The 19,836-nt window shown below is 42.8% G+C and overlaps 1 protein-coding gene across 10 annotated transcripts in view; it reads right to left on the bottom strand.

Moving 5' to 3' along the window:
* PTPRM (protein tyrosine phosphatase receptor type M) overlaps positions 1 to 19,836 on the bottom strand; it is a 765,571-nt gene that overhangs the window by 91,209 nt on the left and 654,526 nt on the right. For all 10 annotated transcript variants that reach the window (XM_032875725.1, XM_032875726.1, XM_032875727.1 and 7 more), the window contains one exon: positions 6,385 to 6,472. In XM_032875725.1, the coding sequence (XP_032731616.1) occupies positions 6,385 to 6,472 (88 nt within the window). The remainder of the gene's footprint in view (positions 1 to 6,384; positions 6,473 to 19,836) is intronic.

The raw sequence follows: 19,836 nt of genomic DNA, 5'->3' as shown, positions 1-19,836 counted from the left end.
TAATCTTATCATGCCAATGGTTTCAACTGCCATTCTGTGCCCCAAGATTCACTCTTTTCTATTTGGGCCCAGATCCCTCCTCTTTGGGTTTCAAAGCAGTCAGTGTAACTGCTTACTGGACATTTCATTTGAATGTTTCACAGGTATCTGGTTGTGCCCCAGATTCAAATTATAAGCTTTCCCTGGTACTGCCAACATCACATCTATCCCTGAGCTTCCTGCCAAATCTGGTTCCCTTTCAGTGTTACCCGTTGGAGTAAATGTCCAGTCCTTCCACCGGTCTATCCATCCATCCCTGTCTGTGCACCACTCCTCCCTCTGTCCATCCTCCTGTGAGTCGGAAACATAGAAGCATCGCTGACTCCTCTGTCTTCCTTGCCCTACATCCAATCCATTTGATCATTTACTTCTCTTGAATCCACCTACTCCTCTTATTTCCAGTCCACATTATCCTTGCTTTTCACTTGGGTAACTCAAAGAATCTCTTAGTGTCCCCTTCCAATTCATTTTTCATTTTGCAGTCAGATTAAATTTTCCAAATGCTTATCTGATGAACAACCCCCTCCTGTCTCCTCAAAAACCCTTTGATGAGGTTTCCCTTTGTTTTCTTAATGAACACTGACATCCTTAATCTTCCCTAGAAGGCCCTGGAGGTCTGGCTTTCACTTAGATACCCCCCCTCCCCACTCCTGCTGGCCTACCTGCCCTTGCTCTTCCCAGCTCTGGCTACCTGGCCTTCCTGTAATTCCTCAGACTCAAGGGCTTCTCTCACGTGAAGAATGTGTTCACATGATGCACTCCCTGTCCACAACACCCGTTTGCTCTACCCCTTTACTCAGGGGTCTTCCATTTCACATCATTTCATTCCTTTGTATAGTCATTTAAGTCTCTCCTCCCTTGCCCCTTCCTTGGAAAACATCAGGGGCTGTGTCCACTTTGGGCCACCACGGTCCCTCCAGTTCTTCACATTTTCACTCCCCTTGTTCACCCTCCCCCTGCTCCAGTGACGCTGGCCTCCTCACTGCCCCAGGCACCATGCTGGGGCAGGCCTGCCCCCTGAGAGCCTCTGCCTGTACCTGGCTCCCTTCCTCACCTGGGACAGGCCTTGGCTTGCATCTGATCCTCTCAGGGAGGCCTTTCTTTTTTTTTTTTAAAGATTTTTTTTATTTGACAGACAGAGATCACAAGTAGGTAGAGAGGCAGGCAGAGAGAGAGAGAAGAGGAAGCAGGCTCCCTGCGGAGCAGACAGCCTGATGTGGGGCTCGATCCCAGGACCCTGGGATCATGACCTGAGCCGAAGGCAGAGGCTTTAACCCACTGAGCCACCCAGGCGCCCCAGGGAGGCCTTTCTTGACCACAGTTTCAAAACTGCCACCTCTGCCCCATGCGTCTCATTTCCCTGCTCCATTTTCCCTGTTACATGCCTCACTTTCTAATAAGACATATTTTACAGTTTACTTGGTGACTTTTTCTGTTGCCCCCAAAGAATGTCAAGTGCTATAAAGGCAAAGAATTTTGTTCAGTTCCCTGCTCTGTCTCTGACACCTAGCATAGTGCCTGGCATGTAACAGGCACTCAGTATTATCTGTTGAAAGAATTCCTCTAGCTTGACACAGAGCCTGGCGCATGGCAGACCAATGTCTTCCTTGAATGGACCATAGAAAGGCAGGGAGGGAGCTTGGGAAGGGCCTGCAGATTTCTAACTCCTTATCTTCAACTGCCAGCCTCCAGAAAAGAGGACCCTAGGCTTCAAGGGGTTCCGTTAGCCAGGAGTTTTGGTGTGTATCTTAAGCTCAAAGTTAATTATAATTAGGAAACATCGAGAAAAGCAGGAGGTCTGTTTTTGTGATGTGGTGAAGGGGGGTGTTTGTTTTTTTTTTTTGCAAAGGACTAGCTCAGCAAATTTATAATGTAAATAAGGGAAAAGTTTAACTTACTTAAGAGCAAAAGCCAATAAACAGTTTTTAAGCACCATTAAAACCATTTTATATGCAAACGATATTGCAAAACAATGAATGTGATCGTTACCAACACTTCCCATGTTCTCTGAAAAAGCACTAAGGAGGATTTCTAAGATACGCTGACTGAACCCCCCAATTCCTTCTTCTCACTGGTGGTCATTCCTGAGGCCTAAGTGCTATGAAGCAGGCTTCTCAGGCACAATAACCAACTCTTCGACAATCACATCATTTTTTAGGGTGGAGGGAGATGGTTATACACCTCCCCATGCCTATAAACTGACGTGGGTGCATACATAAGCGGGATTTGGATAAGCATTTTTATTCTTTTTATCTCAAATCCGTCCACCACTCTAACAATACTGAAGATTTATTTTCACTGCTGGAAGTAAAGACACAGAGAGAGTCTCAAATGAAGCAGCTCCCGAATGAAATGATTCATCAGAACAACCTGGGGCACTCACACCGACTTGGCGCCACTCCTTAGGACTGTGAGCCTGACTGAGGCTGGGTAAGAGTCGGCCCAGGGCGGTTCTGGGATTCAAGGCAACAGCTGTGGTGTTTTTGTAACCCATGGGTAGTATCAATCTTACCCTACTAGCTGGGGTAGATGCCGGTGGTGTCTAAGGATTTGGATACCCCACTTAAAAAGCATTAATAATTGTCTGGAGGAGGCCTAAGTGATATGCCAGCATAGAGCCTTGTACAGAATTACATAAACAATCACAGACAGTTCTACGGGGATTTCCGAAAACAACAGAAAACTAGATGAAAAGATTAGAATTTGCCACAATGCGGAGGAAACTTGAAGGCATCATGCTAAATGAAATAAGCCAGACACAGGAAGAAAAAACCTACATGATTTCACTTATATAGGGAGCCTAAAACAGTGGGACCTAGAGAAGCAGAGTCTAAGGGTGATTCCAGGAGTGGGTGGGGGACCTGCAGTGATGTTGACCAAAGGATACAAAGTTGCCGTTCTGTGGGATAAATCAGTCTAGAGAGCTCATGTACAGTATGATGACTATAGCTAATGATCCTATATTAAATACTAGAACTATTCCAGGAGCATAGATTTCAGTGATTATTTCGTATGTACCTAGTACATGAAATCATCCTGTGAGCACAGCAGAATGAACAGACTTGTCCACCTGCTCCGTGATATCCCTGAAACTAAGGTAACATTGTGTGTCTGCTAGACTTCAATACAAAGTAGAACAGAATAATTCTGATACATAAAAAAAAAATACAAGGAAAAAAGCAGAAGATAACATGTGAGCACAGAGACTGGGTTCCAAACGCCACAGCAACTGAGAAGGAAGAATGGGAGCCTGGATGCTGGTGCAGCCGGGGCACAGAAGTGTCTTTTCAATGTGGTCTTTAGAAAAGCATAAGAACAAACAATACAACCAGACGAAGAAACACTGAACAACAGGGAGGGAACAGGATGGAAGGCAGGTGAGAGGTAGGAAATCAGCCTGGGTACAGCCAGGCAAACCACCCAGAAATGGAGCCCAGAGACCCTGTCTGTCAGGGTCTGTCCTGCTGTGCAGAGTCGTGCTAACAATTAGGGAGCGAGGTTGTGCCTGCTACTGCCTACCCGCTCATCATTTGGAACTTGAGGCTTCCAGATGTTGATTTCTTTAAAAATTTTTAAATAACCTCGGAATCCGCTAAGCTGAAGAGTAAAGAGCAACACAGGAGAAATGAGAAGAGAAGATGTGATTTTTTTCCAGCTAACAACAAATCAATGTTCTGCCAGACCAGGCAGGATGCAGGCAGTCTTGTTGCCTACTGCCCTTCTCACACCCAGATCATTATTAAATGTCCTCTGACATCTTGTTCATCCATTTTGAGCTAGGGGAGAATTAATGATAATAGGTTAACAACTAATCCCTGCAGGGTCTCCTCATCCTTCTCAGACAATAGACGACAAAAGTTGTGAACAAAGAGCTTCTGCAGGAGACCCTGAGCAGTGGCAGCTCAAGAATTTCTCTACAGGGGTCTGCAGGGGTCAGAGGAAGCGGGGTAGGGCCAAAGTCTCTACCAGCTGCTTCTTGTCACCTACACCTGCCTCCGCAGACCACGATGCTAAGGGAGAAAAGTTCAGGTACCATAGCAAGCCGGCAGGGACCAACAGTCCAACCGTGCACGGCATAGCAGTTATGAAAGCAGTTCGTGGGTTGGAATCCTGCCTCCACCTTTATGGACCCTGTAACGTTTCTCTATGCCTTACCTGCCTCCCCTGTGCGACAGAAACAACCAGGTAACCTATTTCATGGGAGAGAGTGAGTTAACACGTGCCAAGTGCTTACAATAGCATCTAGCATAGAGGAAGTGCTCAACAAATGCTAGCTTTTATTATTTCTTTTCATTCATCTTTCAGAAATATTCCTCAAGTGCCCACCAAGCGCAGGTAATGAACTTGGCTTCAGGAAGGAGCAGGCTGAGAGTTCTACTGAGCAAAGGCCGCCGCAGCTCTGAGCACACTGATAATTGCCTTCATTGACACTGGCTTCTGTGCGTGCCCAAGGAGGCCCACATCTGGGATGGTAGGGGGACTATAGGACAAAGGCTCCCCAACAGCCCCTTCCACCTGGTATGGAGGGAGGCCCAGGGCTTGCTGAGAACTCCCCAGTTTACCTTGCGGACCCCCTTGGAGCTTGCTGCAGTGCTGAGTGAACTCCTGGAGAGAGCCCTGGAAGCCACGATGAGAAATCCGGATCCTTCTAACAGTGCAAAGCTTTAGCAGCTCCCAGAGACATGAAGGAATTTGGAGAGATCTCTGTTGGTCAACCAATTCCTCCCAGGACCATCCTCCAGCAAGAAATCAGGTTCTCCTTCCCAGAGCCCAGTGGTCCTGCACACACAACTCCGGCCCGGGGCTGTGTCACCTCATGGGATTGGCATCACAGTGCTCTGTTACCTGCCCACCCTGCCTTGTCCTGCTGGTGGGGCACATGCGTCCCTGTCACCGTGGGATCCTCACTGTGGGCCCCGTGTCTGGTGCTCCACGGTGTTGACAGAATCCACTGAGGGGCAATGAAGCCTTAGATCTTGGGGAAGCATATTTTGACTAACAAGGACCCTGACACGACCACTTGAACCGCTAAGTCAATGAACAGACAAAACATGAAGCTAGCAATTGTCACCTGCAACACCATGTTTGGGACTCAGGAGCTGCCAGAGGGAGAACAGGGCAAGCCCATGCACAGTCAGGATGGTTCGCTCCTATGATGTGCAAACCCCACTCCCTCCTTGTTGACAATCAAACACACTGTCCATCTGCACCGTCCAATAGTGGCAGCCACTTGTCTCATGTACTATTTAAATTCAAAGTAATTAAAGTGAAATACATCTTAAATCTCAGCTTCTCAGTGGCACCAGCCTCATTTCAAGTGCTCACGGGGGTGCGTGTGACTACTGTTTCGGATGACATAGGAAGGGAACACCTCTACAATCACAGAAACTTTGATATGGCAGTCTCTCCTGTCCTTCCAAGAAATGTTAACTCAGACAAATAGAATTTCACTGCACTTTCACAATCCATACTACCCAAAAGTTTCCCATTTGCTCTCTCAATCGCAGTAAGACAAGAGGAACTCCAAGCTCTCCCACTCTATTCCCACATTGTTTGTTTGTTCGTTTGTTTGAATTTATGTATCTTCAGAAATCGTATTAATTCTGTTGGTAACTGTCAAAACCTTGGGGGCAGTCCCGAGAGACTTGGAGTGGTTTAACGCAGGGGATGGATGGCTCCGGCCCGGGGAGAAAGGAGGGTCAACAATCTACCAGGTGTCTCAGCATCGTTATGGAACATTAATGAGGTTGGGCTCAATTTAAAAACCGTCTGAGGCATTATGGATTGGTAACATTCAGCTTCACAGGAACTGGGAATTTCTGAGATATAATCCTCCCTCTTTTGCTAATGAGCATTGTGATACAGGGACTATCATTTAACTTCTGAGTTTCAGTTTCCTGTCCTTAAAATGGGGCCATTACTGATCTACGTAACCCAAGTGTCTGGAGGATTAATGAGTTAATGCTCACTGAGAACTCTGAGCCCCTCGCATTAAGGCGTGTTGCACATCATTATTTCCATTCATTCCCATGTAGCAGCTGGGAAACATTAGGACTATTATGTTTACTCCTAAAATGCATTTTTCTTTCTCAGCATTTTAGTATTACCTATGTTACCCAAACCTTAAATCTGAAAGTAAAACTAGCCCCACAGCAAGACACATTGATGTAGTGGGGGTACTTAGGTAGTTTTCCCTTTCTTTAATACGAGCATAACACCAGCTTTTCCAGAAGGATGAAGGCGGTAATTGCACTGCAAATTCTCGCTGCGTGAGGCTGGTGGTCAATCTTAGCAGATGCAGAAAAGAAAGTTATACCCCAGCACAATTACACTGTCAACACTTACATGCGATGATATTCCCATATCTGTTCTTCATTCTGTTTTCATCTTTCTTCGCAGAGTCCCATGGTGCAGACTGTCCTTCAAAGAAGCTCTGGAAAAAAGAGAAAAGTGACACAAAGAATTACAATTTGGTGCAGCAAACACAGGATCTTAAGGATGGAGGATGTTTTTAAGAAATGTACGGCAAGGGTCAAGAAGGGAAAAGGATGTTCACAGGAATGAAAGGAAGGATTAAATACCTTGTTTTCCTTTACTTAATACGTTATACACATAGATGGGGGCTGGAGAGTGAACCTGTAATTTATCGTATAGTCCATTAAAATGGTGGTGCTCACTCTATCTGACTTTGATATAGAAAAAATTAATGTTCCTCTCAATTTCTTAATTATATTGCCATTTTTCAATACTCTCTTAAGAGATACAAAGATATCATTTTTCTACCTAATTGCTAACTGAAAGAAGGTGATTTTTTGGTTGAAACTGTGAAGGTAGGGAAGCTATGACTTCATGCCTTCAAGGCTTAAATCCTGTAATAAATTCTGCCAGGGTTTTCTCTTCATTTTTAATGGAGCTTATATGTCCATTTATTTAAGGATTTGACATTATTATGCCCAGGATCTTTAATCTTCATGTTATTAGTCAGATATATGTTTTTTCTGTTCAAGTTATAATGAAAATGTCCTTTGGTATCAGTTGACAGGTGAAAAAAAAGCTGGGACTTTTATTTCCACTTTGGTTCACATTCCCTTTTATCCTTGTGTAGCCAAGTATATAAAAGGTGAGGGGAAGAAGGATGGAAGCAAGAAGCAGTTAGTCAAACTGACTTCTTGTCTTTGCCACGGCTACTCTTACACTTCTTGGTACCAACTGGGAGAGAAGATGAGAGGAGGAGGAAGTAGACAACGAAGGCAGAGCTGATGAAGAGGGCGCCGTTCTGAGCTACTTTAGGGTCAGAGGACATGGTGTCAGGAACTCACACACTCAAACATGCCCAGGATGGTTTTTCAAGTTCTTTCCAACTAAAGCCCCTAATTCCTGTCTCTCTTATATCGTTTGGCCATCTTGGCCATTTCCAACCATTACCAATATTCAGTGATTAGTCTGTGGTTCAACAGAACCTATTTATTATCTCTTTCTATGGCTCCAGCTGTGGCTCATTAGTTAAGCGGCATGACTACTGCTGCAGTGGGTAGGACACACCTGCTCTCAGACCCCACAAGAGAGCCTCACCACTGGCCTACTGCACAGGACCTGACCATGCCATGCACGGTGCCCAGCTTATTCTAGTGTCTCTGTCACCAGCCTGGAAACTCCTTGAGACTTTACAGGGACTGTGTGGTTGTCACTGTTGTCTGGGTAGAGCCTATGCCTCATGGTAGGAATCCAATAATTCTTTACTAAGTGATTGAGCGATTGCAGTGTTTGGTGGTGGTCTTAAGATAAAGTTTTACTTGTACAGCTTAAGTGTGTGAGGGGCTCAAATACCTGGAAAATCTGCCTATGTACAGTTTGTGAAGTCCACACCTTTTCCATGACCTGATGTGTATTGGTCCTGCTGTGACCATATGGCTCAGCGACCATCACAGAATGGCTGGAAGAGAGCCCTGTCCCAGGTCTGCACCGCTGGGCCCAGTCCCTCCATGCAACAAAGCAGGAAGAGCGCCCCCCCCCCCGCCCATTCCATGACAGGCAAGAGAGAAAAAAATAACACTGTGAACATAAGTGTTACAGTTTTAAATTGTCTGTCTTAATTTAAGGTATCTTAGTCATGGTCATCCTCAACACCTTATTACCATAATAGTTTTTATATTATATTTATCATTTTAAAAAACATGGCAGCAGACCAGGATCAGATGTACTACATAGCTCTATGAATAGGGTCACACCATACGTGGCTAATTGAAGGGTAAATACTGCACGATGCAGGACAGATACTAGGAAAAAACCATTTTCAGGTTATTAATAAATTAAGTCAATAGAAATACTAGCAGTAAAAATCACTCGTTAATTCCCTCAAGAACAAGACCGTCATATGATAAAGGATTTTTCAGACATGGAACTTCTATTCTGCTATGAAATATGCATCTAAAAATAGCTTCAGGGGCTTTTAGAGTCATACTCTTTTTCTGAACAGTGTCTCTGTTACTCTATGAATGACAATCATTTTACAGTTGAGTAATGACTATTATCTGACTGCCCTCATAACAATTTAATTCTCCTTTGAGTGTGTTGTGATGTAATTGCCAATTTCAATTCCCTCTGCCTTTTCCACCCGTCTGAAAGTTCTTGGGTTTTGTTTTTTTGTAGAAAGATGAAGAAGGGAACGGCCTCTGTGGGGGGCCTTGAAGTTTTCCAGAAGAATCCATGGCTGCCAATGAACACTATCACAGGGTGTGTGTGTATGAGTGTGTGTCTGTGTGTGTGTGAGAGAGAGAGGCGGGGGGTGGGTATCAACAGTGGACTGGGAGAGAGGCACTTGTCTAACAAAGATAATGATCTCAGGTCACCTGAGGCAAAGCCACACAAATCCCCTCCCTCCCCAACAAGAAGATGCTCTCCTGTGAGGACCATATGCACACCACAGCTGTTTCTTTACCATCTGGGACAACCTCAGGCCTTCTGATACTATACTCTTGTTTTAACTTGTTTGTATTTATTTATTTAAAATGTTTATTTATTCATTTTTTAAGATTTATTGATTTATTTTTAGCGAGAGAAAGAGAAAGTGGGGGCTCCAGCAGACTGCGCTGAGCGCAGAGGCTAACCCAGGGCTCGATCTCAGGACCCTGAGATCATGACCTGATTTGAAACCAAGAGCCAGACACTCAACCTACTGAGCTCCCCTAGGTGCCCCATGACAGCCCTTGCTTTTATAAATAGTTATTTTAATCTCATTGTTCTTATGTAACTGGTGACCAGGAAACAGAAAGAAACCAACAATGCAATGATTACCGTTCCCTTTCCATTGGAGCAAGGCACATAGCTCAGAGCATGTTTTTATAAGGTGGGGCCAAGTGCTCTCCAACTCGAAGCCCTTATTACGGTGTACTTATTAAGTGCTTGCAGAATGAACAAGGTCACTATCTCAACCTCAGCTCCCGAGAGTGGTCAGGCATGGAGGGATGCCTCCCTACTCTAAAAGCTCAGGGACACCAGGTGCAGAAGGAACACCACCAACTCATAATGCACAGGCCTGGGTCAGACCTCCATGTTTTTTTTGACTCTTAATGCACTTCTCTCTCTGTACCACCCCTCCCCTGTCAAAGAATTCCAAGGGGGAAACAGTGTTACATCTACTTAAATACACATGGGCAGCAACTGCTTTCCACACCCGATCACATCTCTTTCTCTCTAAATGAAGGTTTACAACAAGAGAATACGAGAGATGTCAAGTAAACTTCAATTAACTGTTGATTACTTTTACGAAACAGGAAATTTTCTTATCTCATAGGATAATGGGATCATGGCCGGGAAGCAGCAGCAGAACAGAAATGGGAGGGCATTCTTGCTATGAGTCTTCCCAATTCCCCATCCAGGAATTACGTGAGTTACGTTTAAGCGGCAAAATGTTATTTTTTTCTTAAAAGCAAAATAAAACACAACAAAAAGAGCTGCTCCAAGAAGAAGATGAAATGACTAGTGCCATCCATGGATCCCTGACTCCCTATGGACATTGTGGCAGGGTCCTGCATTTTCTGGAACAGGTCTGTATGCAATTATATAGCTAATCTCCTCATGAATACATTTGTAATTATTAGAACCACATGTCCTTATCTTTGGCTTGGAAAATAAGTAATATACCTATGGGGAGCACAGAGAGAGGAAACAAGGGCTCTCTGGACTGACTAACTTGGCTTTTGTTTCCTTTTGTTATGGTGATAAGTATTTTTTATTTTCTAACATGGACCCAGTTTTAAATGTTATAGCTTTTTGTAACCATACATTGCCTGTTTACATTTCTAGTTAGAAAATGAAACTTTATCTACAGCTCTAGAGCTATTGGGCATTCCAAGAGACTATGACAATATACAGAGGTGTTCCACACTGTGAGCCCCTGTTTTCCAGGTTTAGGAATTCTAAATAAGAATCATCATCAAGGCAGGAATACACCTCATTGAGGCTATAGAATACTTTTTCCTATCTGGCCCACAGGGAGTCTTGGCATAGACATGTGACTCTGATGCAGCAGACATACTTACTACCTCTACTCCCCGTTCTCCCAAGAGACTGAGGCTTTTTTTTTTTTTTTTTTTTTAGGTTTCATTTATATATTTGACAGAGTGAGGAGCAAGAGAGCAAGAACAAGCAGGGGCATAGGGAGAGGGAGAAGCAGGCCTCCCATTGAGCCTGGAGCCTAACAGTGGGATTTGATTCCAGGACCCTGAGATCATGACCTGAGCTGAAGGCAGATGCTTAACCCACTGAGCCACCCAGGTTCCCTTAGACTGAACCTTTTTGACCTCAGGTGAGCCTTATGACCCACCTCTCTCTCTTTTGGCAGACCATGAGATGGACAGTTAGTTCCTGATAAACCCCCCAGTGAAACACATCTCACTAAAATTAAGTAATTTGGTTATGCAATCTTTCTATTATGTCCTACTTCATGTAACTTTTGGCTTTTAAATATTTTTTTCTTTTTTCCACTTTTTCTGAGATATACTTGATATACAGCCTTGTATAAGTTTAAGGAATACAGCAAAATGGCTTGAGTTACATACCATGTGAAATGATTCCTGCTGCAAGCTTAGTCACCATCCATCAACTCATATAGGTATTTAAATAGTGTTTAATAAATTAAGCAAATCAACATACATTTTATGTGACTTTCTTCTGTGTATTTTTCTTTAGGTAAGATTCTTTAGCTTTTTTTTTTTTTTAAAGCTTTAAGACAGTCAAAGGTTTTATGTGTCCATTTAAAATTACATAAATTGCCTGATGTTTTGAGAAGAATTCTACTTTGAACCAATATTTTTGGGACCATGAGTTATCGCCACATATTTTATGTGGTATCTAGAGAAGGGATGTTCCTATCAGATTTGTTGAAAGTAAAGTCAACAAGGTTTTGAATTTTCCTAGTGTTGAGAAAATTGAACTCCATTCCCTTACAAACATAGTGATCTGAAGGGGCACCTGCACCCCAATGTTTATAGCAACAATGTCCTCAACAGCCACACTCTGGAAAGAACCCAGATGTCCAATGACAGATGAATGGATAAAGAAGAGGTGATGTATATATATGTATATACAATGGGATACTATGCAGCCATCAAAAACCCTGAAATCTTAACCATTTGCAATGACGTAGATGGAATTAGAGGTTATCATGTTAAGTGAAATAAGTCAATCAGAGGAAGACAATTATCACATGATTTCACTGATACGTGGAATTTAAGAAACAGAAGAGAGGATCATGGGGGAAGGGAGGGAAAAATAAAACGAGACGAAATCAGAGAGGGAGAAAAACCAAAAGAGATTTTTAACCACAGGAAACAGACTGAGAGGAGTGGAGGGAGGGGGTAGCTGATTGATGGGCATTAAGGAGGACACTTGATCTAATGAACACGTGATGTAATGAACACTGTTGTAATGAACAGTGTTATATACAATTGGTCGATCTCTGAACTCTACCTCTGAAACTATAATACAGCACACATTAAAAAAAAAAAAAGAGCTCCATTCCTTGAAGGAAACGGAGGATTCCTAAGCACATGTCAATATCTGGCATCTGTCTGGGGAGGGCGGGAGTTCTCTGCTTACTGCCCCTTACATTTCCCTGTGTCTGAGACAAACCCTTATATTCAAGTGGAAGTACAACCTCCAACTCCTTCATCTCTTATCTCATAGTTTTTGCTTGATGGTTATGAGCAGGTTCACTAAATTCAAATTCAGCCAAAGCACAGGCGTGTTTCCTCAAAAGAGGTCTGAAAGAGAGAGCCAGTGTGATGGGTAAGGGAAGAACGGCTACAATCATCCTATAGCAACCAGTGATTTTGTATCCTTGGGGCAGCCACATAACGACAAGCATGGGAGACCGACGATGACAGCCCACGCTCCCAGGACACTTTTCATAAGAGGAATTTAAAATACAATATGGACATTAAGGCAATATTTAGTGTTTAGCACTGATTTTTAATATGCAGATACAATTTAACATGCCAACGATGGACTTTTTATTATGAAAACACATTTTATGTATTTTGGGGATTTAAGTTAATGGTCTCACTGCACCTTCTGTTAGAATTTTCATAAATATACTTATGCTTTGACTTCACTTAAAATGTAATTAAAGTGTTTCCTCTGACTACCTTAGCTCATATATACCGAGAAAAGGCAGCAAACCTGGGGAACTACTCAGAAAGAGTAATAAGTCTCAGAAACAATAAAAATGAAACCAGGCAAGCTCCAGTGAATACCAATGACTTCTCCACTTTAAGACGCTGGGCTCTCCATGGGCACAGAGCAGAAGGAAATTGAACATCCTGCATAGTCATTTTTTTCTGAATGGGAAACATGTTTTTGTGATCCAATAACCTCCTCCCCAGCCCACACACCACTATCATTTTCCACGGGATATAATTATACATCTCAGGTGCCCACCTCGAGAGAACGTTACTCCAAAATGATGCAGTCTGTTACAAATGCTGCAGCTCCTAGATATTAAAAAAGGAGCAAAAAAAAAAAAAAAATCCTATTCAACAGAAAAGCTTCCAGGAAGGAAAGGATGCAGGTCAAGACTGCACATAATGTACAGTATATTTCTAGGCAGTGCAGGGTCAAGTTTTTTTAGAAGCTTCTGAAATGGAATTTTTCCTCCCTTTCTCCTATGAATAAAACTGGGCACATAAAATGACTAAAGCCATCACCCTGGAAGATGGGAGATGAACTTGCTGGGGCATGCAAAGTCTCTGAACTTTGTTTTCTGCACATTCTTCTTCTTCTGGTTCCTTCAGGGGCTGCATTTTATTGGGGCCATATAAACTATTTATTGCTATTGCACTAAGGCAGCTGAAGACACCTAAAATTGCCGGATGGGCCACAGGGTGGAGTGCCGATGGGAAGGTGGCCCCAAGATCTGCCCCAGTGTGGTCTTCAGTCACTGTCGTTAGCCAGTGTCCTGGGCAGAGGCAGCCAGAGGGAGCGAGTGATGCTTTAGGGGCAAAAGACGTGGGGGCGGAGCAAAGACACACAAACCGTGTGATGCCTAAATCAGCTGAAATCTAAATGTGAACATTATTCGGTATTTTTAAAGAAGGCTGCTAATCGATTTCAGTACTTCAAATGGCTGCGTTTTACTGAAACTTAGTCCATCCCCAATTTTGCAGGACTTTTCTATTTTGCAAGACGATCCAGGCATGTGATGATCTCAGCAATACTCATATTGTATTTCTGTACCTAATATCGCTCTTTTGATCATGAAATTGAGATTTGCAGCCTGAAAATATATGATCTTTTCATGCCCAGAAACAGCCTCCACCCACCCCCCGACATTTGGCTGAGCTTTAGAGCATGTTTAACAGTCTGTTGAATATGCCTCTGAATGAGTGACTTTTCACAGCAATGTCATATATTTCCTGTTGAAAAATATAGGCTTATGGGGTTTTTGAAGATCTCTCAGGTAAGTCTCTTTATTCCTATTGCACAGATAAGGGAATTGAGGATCAAAGGCATGATGTGGCTTGCCTGAGATCAGGTAGTCCGTGAGCAGAAACTAGGCCCTGGACCCCACACCACCTGGCTTTGAACTCTGTGCTGCGCTGTCTGGGCCACAAAGCTGGCTGAGAAAACGTGGCTTTGTGCCCATTGTATTGCACTGTGCACATAGCATTCTGAAGTCACCTTGGCCGTGGGTCATAAGCCATCAAGCATTTCTAGTTTCCACTTTTTGTGGAGTAAGCCTATTTGATTACGCACAGCTTTGTACCATCTGCACAGTGAGTTCCCAGGGATGGGAAGCTATGTGAGCTCCAGAGGGACCTTCAATCTACTGCTTTTCTTTAAATGTGCTCAATTTCAAAGTCCCCTCTCTTTCCACCTTCAGAATCACTGCAGTCGTAAGCTCATGCTAATGATGTGACATATCCCTCAAGTGTACCGAAGCAGAAAAAACTCTGAAAAAAACGCTGATCAAGTGGCCAGAAAGACAAATACTCTTCAGTTGAGTGACAGAGGGAAAGGGGCAAAAAATACTAAACTGGGCAGCACTGACCGGTGCTGAACATACCATGGTTGGGACCAATATCCCATGGAATTACAGACACTGATGCATGATAATGTGTTTTCAAAAGTGGGGGCTATTTTAGTGGAGAGACATGAAAATACGCTCAATGTCACTCATCATCAGGGAAATACAAATCAAAACCACAATGAGATACTACCCCACACCTGTCGGAATGGCTAAAATGAACAACTCAGAAAACAGACGTTAATGAGGATGGGGAGAAGGGAGAGCTCTTTTGTACTGTTGGTAGGAATGCAAACGGGCACATCCATTCTGGAAAGCAGTATGGAGATTCCTCAAAAAGTTAAAAATAGAACTACCTTGTGACCCAGCCATTGCACTACTAGGTACTTATCCAAAGGATACAAAAGTACCGATTTGGAGGGGTACACATACCACAATGTTTAGTAGCATTTAGTAGCAACGTCCAAGAATAGCCAAATAATGGAAAGAGCCCAGATGTCCATCGACAGATGAATGGATAAACAAGATAGGGTATGAATGAACAATGGAATATTACTCAGCCACCAAAAAGAATGAAGTCTTGCCATTTGCAACCACATGGAAGGAACTGGAATTATGCTAAGTGAAATAAGTCAGAGAAAGACAAATACCATATAATTTCCCTCATATGTGGAATTTAACAAACAGAACAGAGGAACATAGGGGAAGGGAAAGAAAAATAGATAAATAGATAAAATAGATAAAACTTGGTCAAAGTTTACTTCTTTGAGGTAGGAACTGCCTACCTCTTGATCATGGGGACATCATGAAATCAATCAATTATGCAAAGATTCTGGAACCGGGACCTGACCCTGTCCTCACTACATTACCCTGGCAAGTTCAGGGAGGCCACAGTCATTGGACAGGGTATCAAAATAGCGATGCCAGTGAGTGCCCTGCCACAGATAGCCCCAATGCGACTACTGCCTTATTTTAAAGCAGGTGAAAGCATATGATTTGATTGCTTCGTGGTTTCTCTAAATCACTCTGGCTTTGGGTCCTTCCTCCAGGATTGCCACCCACAGTTCAGAGAGAGCAATTTTCATTTCCTCTCTGATGCAGATCTTGCCAGGGTTTGAGATGTTAATACTTCTCCAGAACTGTAATTTCCTCTACCTCTGCACCTGCCTTGAAAGAGTGATTTGTCAGGTAACCTGGGCTAAAGGTGTCCAGATCTTCTGAGATGAACAAGAGTCCCTTCTAGGAAAAAGGAATCTTCAAAACATCTAGAGAACAAATAGATCCTTCTGTACAAATCTAGCTTCTTTCTTTCTGGGACAGAAAAGCTGACTTCCACTTATTTTTGCCTGCATTATGGTAGCAGTAGGTTCCTGTCTGGGCCCTTTACTACCCACCGGCTAATCCACTTCTTCCAGAGTGAGTTTTTTAAAAACACACTTGGGCACGTGGCACTCTCCTATTTGAATACCCAGCCAGGACTCCCTACTGACAACATGGCGGGACATGAGTCCCCAGCACTGAGAGACTCCACACATGCAGCATACCTATTACACAGTAAGGGCTCGATCCGGGTGCTAGTGACTGCTGCTCAGGTTCTAATTGTAAAGCTTCAGGCTTTGATGGCAATAAATTCCGAAGTGACTTTGCTGCCATTTTTGTTACTGTCACACTGACAATAATCCTTTCCATTTTTTTCCCCTCTAGTAGGTCTATATTTTCCCTCCGCTGATTCTATAAAGTACGTACAAATGGGGCGACTGTTGTTTTGTTCTTGCCCCTCTCTTGAAAAGTCACACATCCTTTCCAGGGTGTTTCTTGGAGAGCTGGGAGTTTAAATATGTCCTCACCTCAGAAATCACAGCACATTGACTCCATCAAATGTGACTGAAAAATCTAAGGATACATTTTTAGACATGACAGGCTTGGAAATGAATAAGCGTAGCAGTAAAGGAAATTTTAATGAGAGGTTTGTGCCTCTCTTTTTGACATCTATTAATTTATAAAATCTATCAGCACAATTCCCGGGCTCTTCCTTCAGTACCTAAGTCATGGCGATTAAAGATAAAAAAATTTAAAAGGGAGAATTACCTTAGAAATTTGGAAATCGAGGTTAGAAATGCCTTTTCAAATAGTTCAGTGAAGAATAACTGCATTTCAATTTACGCTGTCAAAAGTTCAATTTCTACTCTTAAAAGAAAATATTTTATTGAAAATTATAACCCATTATGAAATTAGAGTCCTAGATATTTTTCTTTATTGACCAATGTTTTACCAAACATCATCTTATTAAAGACTGGAGACACTATAACTTTAGAGGTCCACAGACTACTCGTGAGGCAAGTCCTGGCCTCCAGCCCTAGTCTATGGGCATGAGAAGGAGATTCCAAACAAAGTCAAAACAATGAGCCTGCACCAGGCACAGAATAGAAATACTGGCATGGTAGAAATTTCTACAAGTTGCTAACCACACCCCTCATTCCCTGCCCCAAGAGACAGAGCCACTCACAGCCTCCATGGGGAATCTTCAGAGAGCTATTTCAACTCTCAAAACAGATCAAACATTACTGGTTAAAATCATCTTACCACAGACCTCGGGTGGAACGCTTTGTTCATCAGAATGTACTTCCTACTAACTGTTAGTGTCTCATTAAGATGCTCTGGGATTGGGAAGCTGCAAGTGGGCGAAGGGGAAGATGAAATGAGAATCTGGAAGGCAAGTGGTGCTGCGGAAAGAAAAAGCCACAATCTGTATCACTGTGTACCAGTGTCAACTACTTCCCTGGCCCCTTACCTCTTTCCTCTAATTTATTTAAGGATTTAAATTTAACTCTTATACATTTAAACACATTTATTTGGAAATGAATTTTCCTATCATTACAGTACACGGAAAGTCAAGACACTTGTTGCAGGTAAAGATGATAGAAGAAGTAAGTGGAGTGAAAACAAAACAAGTGGTGTTAATTTCAGCCGGGCCCTACCGCATGGGTGTCTTCTGAGTCTTTGTTGGGTGAGAGAGAGGCAGAAGATGCTCTAGCCCCAAATCAAAGCTCACTGATGAATCAGGGCTAAAGAACTAACTGGACAGGTAGTGAATGACTTTCCCACCCTGTAGTTCAGTGGACCTCCTAGAAAGTCACCTTATACAACATGGGTTGTTTGCATCTCACGCTTGGGGAGGACTCTAAACTCACCATCAATCTTGGCTCACAAGACAGGGCACAGAAAAGGAGAGAACATGGGATCTTAGACTAGAAGACTTTGGTTGAAATTCCAGCTCTGACTGACTCCTTATGTGACCATGGGTTAGTTACTGAATTATAACAATTTAAATTACTTAACGGGATGGTTTTTAATATTAAAACCAATGGATTTCAGTTAAAAGAACATGTAAGGGGGCTGTACCTAAAAAGTGCTACATAACTGTCACGTTATCAGTATAATGTATATAACTTGAAGAAGTTTCACAGAAATGCACAGGGCACGGAAGCATGGATGGCGGTCTCTAACTTGACTCTGAGTCCCCAGGAGCCAGGGAGGGGGGGACAGTGCCTCTACACATCCTCCGCAATGAGCATCTACCTGCCACGTAGAAGCAGCTCCATAGGTATTAAAGAATCAGTAGGTGACAGTGACAAACTGGGAGATTCCTACATTCTAAATTTGATTAAATATTTTTGAGGCCAGGTTCCTAAAAAAGTTTTTTAAAAAATTATATGCTCATGCCTAGTTTTAAACAAATTACCATTCTGATTGGAAGAGTAACCCTGAAGAGGCACAGTTCACATGGAGGGCACTGTACTCAGAATTCTGAAAATCCCTCTAATGTTCTTTAGTAGAGTTTTTGTTGTTGTTGCTTTTAAGAATCACAATCTGCTGAAAGGACAACAATTAGTTTAAGTGAATCAAGGTCAGATGCTAAAAGGAAGCAGCCAAAAGTTGTATTTGGAATCTGCTGATGCCTTAAAAAAATGAAGAGTTGGCCCTAATTCAAGAAACCACATATTAGATTAAAACCTTGGGGGGCACAGGGTTCAATTTTTTTATTTAGGCCTACAAGGTTTGGGATTGAACTGGAAATAAGATGTTTCATGCCATTAGAAGGACTGCCTTCCAATATTTTAGAGAAGGCAAGAGAGTTGAAAGTAAATTAAAGTAAATTTGAGGGTCAGTTTTGAAATGCAAACAACAAAGACCTGAAGCCCTTGGTGGACCCCCGTTAGCAGCTCCGTCATAAGACACAATGAACTTTCACACAATATTCAGAGACTCTTGTTTCAGCAAAGAAAATTCCTGAAAGGGGATCTGAATTTTTGCCAAGCAGAGTTATAAGGAAGAAACTTTTGCTCAAAGGATTTTTTTTTTTAAAGATTTTATTTATTTATTTGACAGAGAAATCACAAGCAGGCAGAGAGGCAGGCAGAGAGAGAGAGGAGGAAGCAGGCTCCCTGCTGAGCAGAGAGCCAGATGCGGGGCTCGATCCCAGGATTCTGAGATCATGACCTGAGCCGAAGGCAGCGGCCTAACCCACTGAGCCACCCAGGCACCCATGCTCAAAGGATTTTGATTACATAAGAATTCTCCTAGTGGGGCACCTGGGTGGTCAGTGGGTTAAAGCCTCTGCCTTCAGCTCAAGTCATGATCTCAGGGTCCTGGGATCGAGCCCCACATTGGGCTCTCTGCTCAGCAGGGAGCCTGCTTCCTCCTCTGTCTCTCTGCCTGCCTCTCTGCCTACTTGTGATCTCTGTCAAATAAATAAATAAAATCTTTAAAAAAACCTCCTACTATTAATGTATTCATATCAATATGACTCTTTATCTTGATTAACAGTTTTCTTATGTAATTGGCTGCTCCCATATTGGGGGCATAGATATTTACAATTGTTAGATCATCTTGGTGGATAGTCCCTTTAAGAATTATGTAGTGTCCTTCTGTATCTCTGACTACAGTCTTTAGTTTAAAATCTAATTTATCTGATACGAGAATCGCTACCCTGGCCTTCTTTTGAGGCCCATTGGCATGAAAGATGCTTCTCCATCCCTTCACTTTCAGTCTGGGTGTATCTCTAGGTTCGAAATGGGTCTCTTGTAGACAACATATGGATGGGTCCTGTCGTTTTATCCAATCTGCAACTCTGTGCCGTTTTATGGGTGCATTTAGGCCATTCACATTGAGAGTGATTATTGATAGATACGTTTTTATTGACATCGTGTTACCTTTGAAGTCTTTCTTTCTATAGATTGTCTCTGTATTTCTGATCAATGCTATTCTTAGGA

The sequence above is a fragment of the Lontra canadensis genome, unplaced genomic scaffold, assembly GCF_010015895.1.
Source record: "Lontra canadensis isolate GAN:19392208 unplaced genomic scaffold, GSC_riverotter_1.0 scaffold57, whole genome shotgun sequence".
NCBI lineage: Eukaryota > Metazoa > Chordata > Mammalia > Carnivora > Mustelidae > Lontra > Lontra canadensis.
This window is presented reverse-complemented; position numbering and strand designations above follow the sequence as displayed.